This window comes from Antedon mediterranea, chromosome 1 (assembly GCF_964355755.1).
Source record: "Antedon mediterranea chromosome 1, ecAntMedi1.1, whole genome shotgun sequence".
NCBI classification, from domain to species: domain Eukaryota; kingdom Metazoa; phylum Echinodermata; class Crinoidea; order Comatulida; family Antedonidae; genus Antedon; species Antedon mediterranea.
The window spans coordinates 39,116,072-39,130,926 of record NC_092670.1 but is presented as its reverse complement, the minus strand read 5'-3'; the positions used below and the strand labels follow the sequence as shown (position 1 = coordinate 39,130,926).

Here is a 14,855-nt window from a genome sequence, read left to right as displayed (position 1 = left end):
TGACTTTCTAATTTGATGCGGGCGCCCTACTCCATGGCTCACAATGGCGCCACCCATAGCTCTATTCTATCCCACAATGCCTTTCGAAATTGTTACGCGCTTCGGACGAACAGGAGATTCTTGTGTTATAAGTTCTTTGACTCTACTAACACGTTTTTAAAGCAATATACCTCGTACTGTAACAGTAAATAGACAAGTCGCTGTGTTTTCCGATGGATCAGTCCATGTGTAGTTCACCAAAGTATCTCCCACGTAAAACTGATCAACATTTGGTGTATGCGATGTTGTCAATGTTAGTGGACTATCATTGTCTGATGCTATTGGTTCCGTCCAGTTCAATACTGCTGTTGCTAATTGAGGGTCGTTATCAACTAATATGTTTGTTGGACAGAAGTCGACTGTTGGGTCTTCATCATCTGTAATTTTAAAAAAAAATTATATAACGTTAGCTTTTTAGTTATAACATATATTTTGTTTGGTTTTGGTTCTGTTGTCTCCACAATCAAAATTCGATATGAAACAATGTTGTATTATAATATATTTACCGATAATTTCCACTGTAAAGGAACATTCTGCCGTATTTCCAGCCTCGTCTGACACAGTCAGTGTAACCCATGTTATTCCTATTCCAAACGACATTCCAGGTGGGGTTTGTTCTACTGAGTATGAACCCGAGTTGTCTGATATGGTCGGTGACGGTATGGACACAATACCATTTGGTGATCCTGAGTCTGTTGTGTCTGTGATATTCTCTGGGCAGTTCGTCACTACAGGATCTTCCATGTCTACAACAGGAATGAATAAATGCAGTCAGTATAGTTTTAATCAAATGTACCTGCTGTATGCCTAACTCTAATACTTACTTTTTCACTTAAGTGTTATTGGTAAATACGGCCACATTATACACTAGAAACACACAGGGAATACAGTAAAATTATCACCTATTACAGTTACAGTAAACGTGCACTCGGCGATATTTCCAGACGTGTCCGATGCCCAGTACGTGACGTTTGTTTCACCTAAGTTAAAAGTGGAACCGTTTTGAACGCTACTTGTAATGTTAAAAATTCCATTTAAATCTTCCGCGTAAATATCCGACCAGACGACATTTGTAGCATACGGTCTAGTAGCATCAGATTCAACTTCTACTGATTCAGGACACGTGATATTTGGAGCATCATTGTCGGTTTCTGTATATAGAATGAGAAAGGAGATTTTAGGTGTACAGTACTTCACAACAACCTGCCATAGGGCTAGAGACTACCATTCGTAGATTTACACCTACAGTTTAAACAGAGGTTAATATAATTAGCGCAAGCATGTAACGAATAACGTTCCATAATCATTCTATGAATATTGGAGGAACTCAATACATAGTTTTAAGAACATAATTCATGACAGTTGTATTAGTCTTCATTAGATTCAAACCATAGTTAACGTACTTCCACAATCCAACCTACATCAGCGTTGGTGCAAATTGGTATTTTAAAATATTGTAGGTTGGTTTTGTGGCTAATTAATTATCTTCTTAATTTCCTGGTGAAATTGTTTCTCTTTTTTTTTTTTTTGTATGATTTGTATTCTATCCAAAATAAAAAAAAATGAATGAATGAATAATGGTCCTATCGTGGTTTGAACACAGTGATTGTGACATCGTCGATAAATACATATTTACCTAAAATGATGACTCTGAAAGAGATGAAAGCCGTGTTTCCATACGGATCGGTGGCGTTATAGTATACAGTATACTCCCCTATGTCAAATAGATCTCCCGCATTTATGTCATTGGTAATATAAAAAGAGCCGGAATTATCGGTAACAATTGGAAGATTCCATAACACTATTGTCTGTACGCCGACGTCTGTGAATTGTACAATGTCTTCCATTGGGTAGCTCACAAAAACAGGGGCTTCGTTGTCTACGGTGAAACAAGATATTGTTGGTGTAAACATAGATTCACAGTAAATGTTATATAACATTTATGTCACATAAAGTTTGATAGTGTAGACAGAGCTTTCATAACTTACTATATGTAAGGATACCCTAGTTAAGTTAGTGCATGCTTCATTTACTCTCTATTCTTAATTCTGGCCCCGAAACCTTGACTCAGAAATACCGGGATGGTGTCCGGCGGAGGATAGTTTTAACTTAGTTAATAAGCATAGTTACATTCTTTCACATTATTGATCGTTTCCATCCCGATAGTTTATTACCATTAGTTAGGGTCTAATGTAAAGCACATAGAGGGGTCAGTGATCCATTAGGCGCTATATAAATATTGTTTATTATTATTATTAAATGTATAAAAATCCATAATTTATTTGCTCATAGGTGTTGTTTATATTTTGTAGTCAGTGTTTATATACAACCTTGTCTACACTACAACAACTACCAAACTTATACTTCCACTGTGTTAACTAACTTTGTCTACTTGTCAACATTAGCATATAATGTTGCCAGCCTCATGGTTTGCACACTGTTGAGTATGTTAGCAAGTTGTGTTAATGTTTGCGGATGCTTATAAACAATTCTACAAACTATTCAACTATTGATTTCGAAAAAAAGTTGGCTTAGAACAGAAGTTATCACATTGCATAGATTATTCTGTTATGTTTTACAAATGTTTTTTCTGTATATATCTTACCTATTACTGTCACATAAAAACAAGCTCTATCTCCATTATCTGACGGATCAAGCGCCACTACGCATACCTCAGTAGTTCCTATTTCAAATTGAGATCCAGATGGAATGGTTGTTGCGAGAATGACCATTTCAGAATTGTCCATGGCCATTGGATCTTCCCACATGGCTATCGCGTAGTTGACTCCGGGTAGAGTAAAGTAAGTTAAATTGCCAGATATATTGTAAATAACTGGATGTATAAGATCTGAAAAAGAGATAATAACATTACAATTATCGTAGAATCCTAATGTATTGCAAATTTTGAAAACTTGTCTTCTGCAGCGTTTCGAAGTTTTTTTATGTAAGGTTGTTGAATAAAGGTTTGGCTCATAGTATTGAAGGTCCTGTTTGCATGTGGATAAAAAATGGCTTAGTGATAGATCTCAAAGGGTTGTTGTGAATGGTAGGAAATCTGAGTGGGCCCCCGTTCATAGTGGTGTGCCTCAGGGTTCGGTCCTCGGACCAGTCCTTTTTCTTATTTTTATTGATGACATAGATTTTTCCATTAATTATTCATTGTGAAATTTGCTGATGACATTATTAAATTGTTTGGAAGTGTGCATTCCGAGGTTGATTCTGGAGTACTACAAAATGATATTGACAAGTTATCACTTTGTTGTCGTGAATACCTAATGAGCTTTAATATTAGTAAATGCAATGTCATGCACCTAGGATTTAATAATCCGAATCATTCTTATGAACTTGATGGGATTATCCTAGATGAAGTAACAGAACAAAAAGACTTGCGAGTGATTATTGATAAATCTCTCAAGACTAGTAAACAATGAGCAGCAGCCAAAACAGCAAATCGAGTGTTAGGTACTATTAAAAGATCCAATAAATATAAATCAGTTGATATGATTAAATCGCTTTTTACTGGATTAGTCAGGCCGTATCTGAAATTTGCAGTCCAGGCATAGTCTCATTAACTAAAGAAATACATTCTTTTATTAGAAAAAGTTCAGAGGAGAGCAACTAGGCTACCACCTAGTTTGCATAACATGCCCTATGCAGATAGTAAGTTTTTAATTTAACAACGTTAGAAGAAAGACGACATGATTCAAACATATAATTTTCTTTCTAACAAAGTGGCTATTGATAGTGATTTACTTTTCAAAAGTCTGAATATACCGCCACTAGGGGTCATAAACAGAAATTGAAAAATAATAATGCTCGATTAAATTGCCGTAGGCATTTTTTTACCCAACAAGTCGTAAATTCATGGAAAGCTCTCCCTGCCAGTACAGTAGAAGTTGACACAACCATACTATTTAAAAGACAATTTCAGAAGACGATGGAGGCTAATAGAGGGCCACGACCGGCCCACTAGCCTCTTGCACCACTCATAGAGTGGTGTACGATGAGTACGTAATTACACTAAAAACTGTCCTTGACAAACTATGGGTTTGAAAACAAAATGTTTGTCATCATCTCATTTGTTTCATTATAACCCTGATATTTACGTCATCACCTCACAATGTCTGGATACTAAAATTAGCGTTATACTATTAAAGATGTATTGTCCTTTAAAAAATAATTCTAAAAATGTTTTTGTTGAATATGCCATTTTAATGTCACCTAATAGTTATTCACTTTGACCAAAAATTGTATCGAAAAAAACGCAATTACCTAAAAAACTGTAATTTTAAGCAAATTAGTTACCAGCCAATGGGTTTTTGGTTGAATTAAACCATTTATTTTGTCATTTTATAGGTGAAAACATTGATTTTTCCGGTTTTTTGTACGAAAGTGATTAACTTTAATAAAAGTACAAAATTAATCTATGCACATTCTTATTTTATAATCTTTATTTTTTATGTTTTTTGGGACAATACATCTTTAAAGTTACTAATGCGGTTGTTGTTATATATTGATAGTTTACCTGCAATGGTTACTGTGAATTGGCACATTGCTGCATTATCATAAACATCTGTAAACGTGTAAGTAACCACTGTTCCACTATCTCCAATCTGAAAGGTATCACCGGGTCTGTTACTTGATGTCACTGATACATTTCCAGAATTGTCAGTTGCAGTCGGTTCGTCCCAATAAACTTGTGGGTTTACATTACCGTAAAATTCAGTTGTATTCGTTATATCGCCTGGGCAGTATGAAACGACAGGATCCTCGTTATCTAAATATATACAAATAGTGGCACATTAGTAAGGCCAGATCTATATAGGACGTCCATATTTGGGTTTCAAAGATGCATGTAAAAGAGACTTGAAGGCAATGGACATCGATGTTAACACTGAGAAAAAAAGCTGATGACCGAAAATCATGCCTATATCTTCAGGCAGGACTTGCACACAGCGAAGAGAGATATCGTATGGAAAATGAAGAGAGGTATCTGAAAAGAAAATCTAGATCAGATCACACAGACTCACTGCTGGGTAATTGATGAAATTCTCTCCATAGTCAATTTTGACTGAAGGATGCATGATGATGAGTAAGGCTAGATTTATTCCATATTAAACTATTATAATATTGACAACCCAATCAATAGTGACACTATATTATTAGTTACATTAACAGTTTCGGTGGTAAATAAATTCAATTCAAGCTGCCTAAAAATATATCTACTTTTTTAGTTAGTTTTGATTGGTTGGCTATTTTTTCCATTTTTGTAGTTCTTATCAGCTTATCAGTTTAATAAACAAATTATATCAAATATCGACAAATTTCAAATAGCAGTAAGCATTGCCTAAACTATGGTACTTCGATTTACCTAAAATGGTAACGTTGAAACGGCAATACCCAACATTTCCATATATGTCAGTGGCTGTATACACGACTACGTTTGTTCCAATTGGAAATACGTCAGGAGGTGTGTGTGATTGATCTACATCAATGAATGCATTTGAGTTATCTTGCCAGCTCAAAGCTGGCCACGTCACGGCCACGTTCTCGTCTGCTCCTGGTGTATTGTTGTCAATAATATCTGACGGACAATCATCCGTTGTCGGCGCTTCATCATCTAAATATATTCAATGATGTGAAAATATAACAAGAAGAAAACGCAGCACTTTAAATAAGGGGGTTTGTAAGTAGGAAATACGTCGTCTTCATCTTCATCGTTATGAGTTCCCACAATCATTATGTTATCACGGAACTAGTCGGTGTGGTGGCAGTTATTCACAGCTGGCTTTGGGTTTATATATTATATCATTTTTTTTAAATATAATTATTTTGTTAAATATTATTATTATTATTAATAGTAACAAAAACTTTCCTAATACATAGTCTAGTTCTACAAAAAATAAAAGTCAATTTTAGTAAATAATGTTACAAAAAGTCATGCAGGTTAATCGACACTAGATTTAACAACTACGCTCATTCTGATTTACCTCTGTTCCAAAAATCATTCTTGTACTAACCGTAAACGCTGAATGTAAAGGTACAAATGGCCGTATTGTTTGAAGAATCTGTAAAGTTATATACCACCTCGTACTCTCCTATTTCGTAAGAGCCTCCGTTTACCAAGTTAACGGAAACTGAGGGCGGTAATCCGTCATTATCGGTCGCGTTTGGCATTTGCCAGCTGATCGTCGCACTGTTGCTTCCAACATCCGTAGACATGTTGAAATTTGACGGGCAGTTGGTGATTACTGGTAATATATTATCTTTAAGCAAATTTAAATATTAATAGCATAGTAAGTATACAGAAGTATTTTGCTCAATTACTATTGTTTTAGAAGATTTGTAATTTATTCCCTGAAAGCAGTAAATGTTACTTGAAATTGAAGTACGATTTCTTAATGTATTAGTAGGCCTAACTCTCATACTTTCGAAAGACTTGTTTTAAGTATGTTCATGAGACCCATGTGTGTCAAGATATCTTTCTCTTTACGAATTAGAACCTAGATTACTTACCGATTACTATTACAGTTACAGAACAAGATGCAGAATTTCCAGAAGTATCATTGACGTAATTAGTTATCACTGTTTCGCCTATTGCCAACTCATATCCAGGTGGATAACTCTGGAAAACATCGGCTATCTCTACATTGTCACTGTAGTCAATTATGGTATTCACTAATGTAACTGTAGCCGAGTTAGCTGGAGTATAGTAGGTTTCTGTTATATTGCACTCTATGGTCGGTGGTTGATTATCTGTATAAATACATAGAAATTCACTGAATTAGAAAGTGTCAAGTAGCTCACCGGAATTTACCGTTGTGCCACTTTAATTTAGTGATGTAAGAGGCTGGCGAGTCGTATCAGACCGATTAGTAGCCTCCCTCCTCTTCTTATAACGTTTTTTGAGGGTTAAATATGTTGCATCCTGCAAACTGTAACATAATTTAGTAAAATGTACGCTTCGGTTATTTCATGGATTAAAGAATAGAAGGATATGCATCGACGGTGACATCAAACGATTTTACAACGCGCTTGCCTATACTAAAGCACTGCTGCCAATCAAACAAACACGTTCATTGAACTCCGTGTCTCTAACCGCGGCCCTCTGTAAAACGCTGCGAATCAACTGTTACATTTTTTGAGACCAAAACGTAACCATGTAGAAATCGTATGCGCAGTCTGAATGTTCTATTGACATGTCTGCGTCGATGATTAATTGATAACAAACATATATTGCTGAATAATTCTGTTTTAGTTTCATCACAATCGGACTACGAAAAGTTCACTTTCTTACGACTGGTAATTTTAGGTAGTTGGTAATATTAATAAAATATGCCATTTTTATATTTGAATTATCATTATTTGCCTGCCATCTTCTGTCATTAAAAATTGCGTTAATCTATAGAATATTAAATTATGCATTTGACCATGTATGTTGTTAGCGTGGCCGGTGTTCAGACATACAACAATCGTGTTTTTTAATATATGGCTAAGCAGTGGTTTCTTCATAAATCTCCTTAATTATCGATGTGATTATATTTAAACTGTAGTGCCTGGTGATTGGCTAGTGGTTATGTCATCCACATCACATCCAATCACCGGGCCTAATTGAATGAAAACAGCGATCCCTGATCCGGGATTGGCTGGCTATGTATAGTTGCGATTCGTTACCTAGCGGTCGTTTTGAAAAGTACACGCAGGGCAAACTTGATCACGAACAAACGAAGTAGGCCTACCTATTATTATTATTCACACAAGAAGTAAGACAACGGTGAGTATTTAAGATTAGCCTAGGCCTACCTAGGCAGTATCAATGTCGGCAAATCATAGGGTTTACTAGCCCAGTTTAGCCTAGTTAGTACAAGGCCTGGGCCTAGCTAGGCTAGCATTCTTGCTGATTTTGTAATTTTACAACAAATGAGACAAACTAATAGTTATTGTCTCAGATGTAGGGCTACTACAGGTCATAAAATGCTACTTTAATCATCATAAAAAAATCATTAGCGTAGATCAATCGCGGCAGAAACCAACATAGTCAATAGTTGACCATCTACAAACATCATGCCACCAAAGAACGCGCGAAAGAAGCGTAGTAGCCAACAAGGTTAAATGTCGTTGCACATGTGCAGTAAACAATATATTAGGCACGCGACCGTTTCGTTGTTACCATGCGGTTAATTAAACTGTAACATTGTGGGCGGTCCGCGGTCTGTCGGCGAGAGTCAAGGAACCCTTGATCTCACGTCGATGCATATCCTTCTATTCTTTAATCCATGGTTATTTTATACAACAAGTATGATAACGCCTTACCTACTACCTCAATTGCAATGTCACATGCAGCCGTGTTGTTTGAGGGATCGGTTGCAGTGCAAGTAACTAAAGTTAATCCAAGTGTGAAGTCCGAACCATTTCCCGGCCAACACGTAATCTCGACGTCTCCTGAGTTATCAAAACTCACAGGCGATTCATATGTCACATTAAGGGCAATCGCTTGATCAACAGTGGTATCTACTACTTGTTTTCCTGGACAAGTTATGGTCGGATCCTCTTCATCTACAAATAAGAATGTTTTTTAAATCATAATTGAAAAATACATAAAATGGAGTTGTCGACAGTTTATATCGTAACGTAATTTGTTCAGACTTAGCTATCCTCTCATGTGACGTGTCCCGAATTGCACATTCCGGTAGCGTCAAGAAAGTGCTTTAAATAAGAAAAAAAATGCATTTTTGATAGATCTAATTCCTGTTTCATATATGTGCCGAAAATTCCAGTAAATTCCAAATTATGAAACATGAATAGAACGCACACCACTAAGGCTCAATGTGAACGTCAATGCATTTATTGTTTACTTACCAGACATATTTACTGTATAAGATGCTAATAAGTTTAAGTGAAATAAATAAGAATTAATCAATCTTACCATTTACTATAACAGTAAACTGGCACAGTGCCGTGTTATTACTTTCATCTTGAAATGTATAACTGACATTAGTTGATCCAAACATAAATAAATCGCCTGGTTCGTAGTTAGATTGCACGTTTAACATACCACCAGAATTATCAGTGGCATTAGGAGCAGTGAAACTCACATATGCAGTGTACAACCCAGCGTCTGTTGTTGTTATGAACTCCGCCGGGCAATTTACGATTGGATCTTCGTCATCTATAATGATAAATTAATCATGAATATATTATAATTTACATAATAATAATTATAATAAGAAGGGTGATTTATATAGCGCAAATAAACGATGTCTCTATGCGCTCGACAATAAAAAGAGTGGAAAACAAAAGGAAGAGAAAAAAAAGACAACAGCACTAAGCTAGCACCCCCAAACCGGAGTATTGGGATACACCATCACCGCTAACTGGGGAACAGTGTGTAAGTACCCCAGCATAGATTAATTCAAACGAGGAAAAACCCGTGTAGCGTAATTTCGTTAGTGACGTCACAAAGGGACATCAAACGCCTAATGTTCGATAAAAACGGCGTTCTCTAATAGAAACCTTCACAAAACAATAATATCAACTTTTAAAAAACATTTATATTTGTAAAGATGGAAATTCAGATATTAAAAACTGTACTGTAACCTAATCTTAATTAAGGCTAAACATTGTGTCAATTCGAGTTTGTTAAGCAAATTTGTCCAAAGTTTGCAAGTATATGGACAAGTTGACAAACTTCGTAAAACTACAGAAAACAAGTTAGTTAGGCCATGCACCTTCGTGAAACCTTAGTTTTCTGATGAACTTAGCCAAACAAATCACAGTTTTCGCAGTAATGTGGGCAAAATGACAACCTCCTGTAAAAAAGATTGTAGTTTAACCAGAACTTCTCCAAACAAATTTGTTAGAAAGGCCTGCTAGTACAGTTGATTAGGCTTAAGATTCAACGTAAAGTAATTTGACAGATAATCCAAAACGTCCTAATCATAGTGGAAAACACACTTTAAAACATAATAAAGATTGATTTACCAATGATTCTAACTGTAAATGTACAGTTGGCCACGTTATTAGAAGAGTCGATAACTTGAACGAACACTTCAGTTTCTCCAATTGAAAAGTTTGCGTCGGTTTCAATATCATACCGAAATTCAATGTTGTCTAAACTGTTATCGAATCCTGTTATATTGTAGGTATTGATGACACCAAATGGTTTCCCGTCAACCGTAAAATTCTTGACATCATAGCACAGTGCGAATGGGGGTTCATTATCTGTAAAAGACCAACATGCAGTAATAAATAATAAACATTATTTGATTACCGTATATTGCTTATTTTACTTTAGCGCTTAAAATTCTACTTAAGCGCCTTTTTGTACGCGCTTATTTAACTGAAGCACTTATCCGTTTGTTTATAGAATTGTTAAATCTGTATATCTCCAATGAATTCTATTTTTATTTTCCTACATGTTATATGAACAACGGGACAGATAATCGTCCAATATTTTACCAATGATGTTTACGAAAAATGAACATGATGCAGAATTTCCAGAATTATCCTCTACGATATATTCAACCAAAGTTAAACCAATGGAATATCTGTTGTCTGGTTCTACTCCGTTTACATTTACAGTTAGATTATCTTCCGAATTATCAGAGAATTCAAGTTCTGTCCAGTTTGCATATCCACAGAATGCTCCAAAGCTGGTGGGCTCCGTAATGTTACCAGGACAATTGAGGATGACTGGCGCCTCGTTATCTAATAGACAGACAGACAGACACATATACATTATTTATTAGGAATTCAATATTTTTTATTTATTAAAATAAAAAAATAAAATAGATTTACCATTACGTTTAAGTCATTCGGACGTTTTTTATCAGGCGCAAACATTTTTATTTTTATTCTTAGTCATTCATACCGGTCTCATAGTAAAGCTTGATTTCCACTAGGACCAGCACAATGACGTATACGCAACGCAAGTACTTTGACCAATCACAGCACAATGACGTATACGCAACGCAAGTACTTTGACCAATCACAAGTAACAATTTAGATGGTGCTTCACGATAAGTCAAATTACTTGCAGGTGTTTTTGCATTGAATTCTAGTAAAAGAAGCAAGTTTAACTACGTAAATGAAAGGCTATTACCTGTAACATTGATCGAGTATTCGCAAGTAAATGTGTTAGAGTACGGATCAGTGCCGTTTACTACTATAAGTGTACTTCCTATAGGGAAGTCATATGGAGAGTTGATGTTCTGTAAAACGTTGACAGCTTCGTCTGAGTTATCGTCAAAAACAATCGTTGGTAACGTAACGTTAACAGCTACTGCCATGTTGGGACTTGTGGTAAAGCTAAGGTCGCTAGAACAATTTGAAGTTGGCGGTTCAATATCTGAAAACAAACGAAAACAAAAAAAACGAAGAAATTAAAACGGTATACGAATGTTCAGGCGTGGCTCACTGAAAATATGTTATATAAGAACTTCATTATGAGTCGCTCACACGAGTATAGATGGTAGAGAATGGATCTCTTACTAGATTATTCAATGTCTTGTTTTGAAATGTTCTTCCATGAAGCTCTGTCTACACTATCAAACTAATTTTAAAGAAGTGTGATATGCCCAAATAATGATAGTGATGTGCTTAAATATGGTAGTGATATCATCATGTCCATTTATGGGCACATCACATTTTGTTGTTACATAAAGTTTGATAGTGTAGACCGAGCTGAACACATTAAAGTTATTCTACCAAGAAGGAAGGTGTTAAGCAGTTTTAATAAGTTGGTAATATGTACATATTTAAAATAAAAATATGTAGGCCCTATACTTATTACCAACATTTGTATTTATTACCAACATCCTAAGCGTATTCTGGTTTTCGTTGTCTCGTCTCAATAACAATTATTCTTCTAGTAATTTAAAGAACTAGAGGGTCCGGGTGATGAGCTCGCTTCGCTCGCTCCCTCTAGGAAGTGTAGACGATGGTTCTCGGTCGGATAATGACTCGTGTAAAAAGGACGTTCTCTTTGTACGTTTTTTGTCAAACAGTATCATTGTGTTACCATAAATATATATATATATAATACAATATTGTGTGTATAAATGTAGATAGTTGGGTTGGGGGAGGGGCGATTATTATTCAAAGTGATGTATTATCGTTTATTAAAATAAATGTCAAATGCTTGGTAAATTCTAGATAACAGTGCGATGAATTCTACTACAAATAGTATCATTGTGAATTACTATAAATATAATACAACATTGTGTGTATAATTGCGGATGGGCGTTTAGTAGATAGTTGGGTTTGTGGGGGCGGGGGGTGGTTGGCGATTATTATCAAAGTGATGTTTCTTGAGGCGTTTATTAAAATATATGTCATCCTAATAATATCATCAGATCTCCCTATGTAATTTTATAATATTATTCCCCACAATATATTCCGATGGTTTATGGCGTATATTTAATTTGATCTTTATTAATTTGCAGTATAATTTTTATTTTTTAACTACCGAACCTTCACACGCGCGGTCCGATCCGAAAATAAACAAAAAACTAAAAAGGCTATATAGCCACTAACGGCCAACTTATTTGAAACCAGGAAGTTGCAAGGTGAACGTGTGAGGTTATCGTGAACCCGGAAATTACTTCGAATCGCGTACAATTGAAATCATATCTTCCTAAGATAGAAATATGGATCAATAGCGTAGTACCGAAAACAAATGTTATCAAATCTACGTTTCCCGGTACATCTAAGATAGATAAGGTATCCAATGCGGAGATTTATACCGAAGTTTTTCCATTGTGCTCGCCTATGTCAGAATTAACCATAATTTATATTTAGATACTTACCGGTAACAATAACCTGAAAACTACAGTTAGCCGTATTGGAACTGTTGTCGCTAAACGTGTACACTATAGTGTATGGAGAGCTGGCGAGGTAATACATCAAGTCCAATGGAATGCCGACTGACGAAACACTCACAGATCCCGAGTTATCAGATGCTGTTGCTGGGGAAAAACTCAAAAGTCCAAAACTTTCTCCGGTGACAGTATAAATTGTACTTGTTATTGGGCAGTTCGTAATCATTGGCGCTTCGTCATCTACAACGTAAAGAAAAAAACAATATAAAATTGACGTATTTTACGCAGCAAATAGGCCTACAATATAGGCTAACTAATACAAATCATGATTTTTAATGCGCACTTTTCCACCAAGCGCTTGAAGTGGTTACAATATTAGCAGCCATTTTTGTGTTAATTGGAGTTGACATTTTTGAGCTTTTTTTCCTTCTACAAAACATTCGCAACTAAAGTTACATGGTATCATAAGTGGAACATGTATCAGCTTACACGATTATTGATATTAGTGATTAAAAGGTTTATCTGGATCTCTTATTATTATAGGATTTTCTTCATTTGTTGGATTATCAAAAAAGAAAATCATATAGAATTTGTATTGCTGTTATTTACCTTCTACAATTATGTAAAAGCTACACTCGTCTATATTTCCAGATGTATCGGTTGCTATTAAATCGTAGCCATGGGTGCCAATGTTTACATTTTCAATTACAGTTACTGTAGAGGTAGTTTGTGTTTCTTCTTCTAGCGCTCCTGTCATGGCGTCTAATGTAGTAACAGTTGGTGGAGACACATCGTTGTCTGAAGCACTGTACATGTACGACACGTTAGCGTAGTCTAGGCCAGGTTCAGTAGAATATGTAGCATTAGATGGACAAAATACAACGGGTTCTTCGTCATCTAAATAAATGTAAAAATACATATTATTGTGGTGATGTAGTGTAGGCCTATTGATGTATATTGAGTCTTCTGTCTAACGATCTGGTCATCCGATCCTGAATCTATCGTGATGTTGTTTGTATTGTATTTTAAAAAAATCTAGGCCTATGTAATTATAGAAAAATTTACAAGTTTGAGGTTCGCATCTGTTTTCACTCTCCTGATCTCTATCGTTTGTAGATTGAGTTGTTATACTCCAACCATCAGGCATATAAATACATATTTTACCTATTATTGTTACATTGAATGCACAAGTTGCAACGTTTTCAGCGCCATCAGTAAAAGTATATACCACTTCTGTTATTCCTATAAAAAATGTATCGCCACTGTCATGTGTATTCGTTGTTGTAAAGTTTCCGCTATTATCCGTTACGTTGGGCGGATTCCAGTAAATGGTGTTGTAAGCCATAAAATCAATTGAAGTAACGTTTACATCTTCGGGACAAAAAATGACTTGGGGAGCTTGATTATCTGAATATAGAATGAAATATTAAGTGTTAAGACAAAATATTTATGGCTAACGTAGTACAGTAATTGTACTTCTAGCCGTCTTCATTATTGAGAACATCTTTAATTTCAGTTGAGATGTGTATGAAGAAATATTAACGGCATTTTGCCTGCACATTATTTGGGGGAAATGTATTTCGTTAGGTATTGTGTATTACAGGTAGGCCTAAGTACAGGATATACTTTCCATTTACAGGTGGGATTGCGAGATACTAAATCTACTGAAGTCTAAATGTAAACTTTTTATTTACCATTTACAGTAATTGTGAAAGAGCATGAAGCCTGGTTGTCAGATTGGTCGGTAAAATTGTACATAATGTCGTGGTCACCAATTTCTAAATTTACTGGTGGATCGCCGTGAGATGATGTCACGGTGACGTCATCAAATGAATTGTCTTCATAAGTTGGTGGTTGCCAAGTAGCAGAAGCGTAGTTTTCGCCTGGTGACGTATTCAAAATAATGTCATCTGAACAGTTAAACGTCGGTGGCTCCAAATCTACGCAAGAAAGTTCTATAATTTTAGCGGTTCACAAGTGTACAAGATTGCCATAAAT

The 14,855-nt window shown here is 35.6% G+C and overlaps 1 protein-coding gene across 1 annotated transcript in view; it reads right to left on the bottom strand.

Moving 5' to 3' along the window:
- LOC140059178 (uncharacterized) overlaps nucleotides 1-14,855 on the bottom strand; it is a 57,716-nt gene that overhangs the window by 21,954 nt on the left and 20,907 nt on the right. The window contains exons 18-35 of the mRNA XM_072105070.1: nucleotides 14,552-14,797; nucleotides 14,022-14,264; nucleotides 13,467-13,754; nucleotides 12,846-13,097; nucleotides 11,141-11,386; nucleotides 10,498-10,746; nucleotides 10,021-10,260; nucleotides 8,966-9,208; nucleotides 8,353-8,595; nucleotides 6,556-6,795; nucleotides 6,060-6,305; nucleotides 5,411-5,659; nucleotides 4,565-4,816; nucleotides 2,645-2,887; nucleotides 1,676-1,918; nucleotides 942-1,190; nucleotides 546-785; nucleotides 171-416 (exon numbers count right to left, since the gene is read on the bottom strand). Of these exons, the coding sequence (XP_071961171.1) occupies nucleotides 171-416; nucleotides 546-785; nucleotides 942-1,190; nucleotides 1,676-1,918; nucleotides 2,645-2,887; nucleotides 4,565-4,816; nucleotides 5,411-5,659; nucleotides 6,060-6,305; nucleotides 6,556-6,795; nucleotides 8,353-8,595; nucleotides 8,966-9,208; nucleotides 10,021-10,260; nucleotides 10,498-10,746; nucleotides 11,141-11,386; nucleotides 12,846-13,097; nucleotides 13,467-13,754; nucleotides 14,022-14,264; nucleotides 14,552-14,797 (4,458 nt within the window). The remainder of the gene's footprint in view (nucleotides 1-170; nucleotides 417-545; nucleotides 786-941; nucleotides 1,191-1,675; nucleotides 1,919-2,644; nucleotides 2,888-4,564; nucleotides 4,817-5,410; nucleotides 5,660-6,059; nucleotides 6,306-6,555; nucleotides 6,796-8,352; nucleotides 8,596-8,965; nucleotides 9,209-10,020; nucleotides 10,261-10,497; nucleotides 10,747-11,140; nucleotides 11,387-12,845; nucleotides 13,098-13,466; nucleotides 13,755-14,021; nucleotides 14,265-14,551; nucleotides 14,798-14,855) is intronic.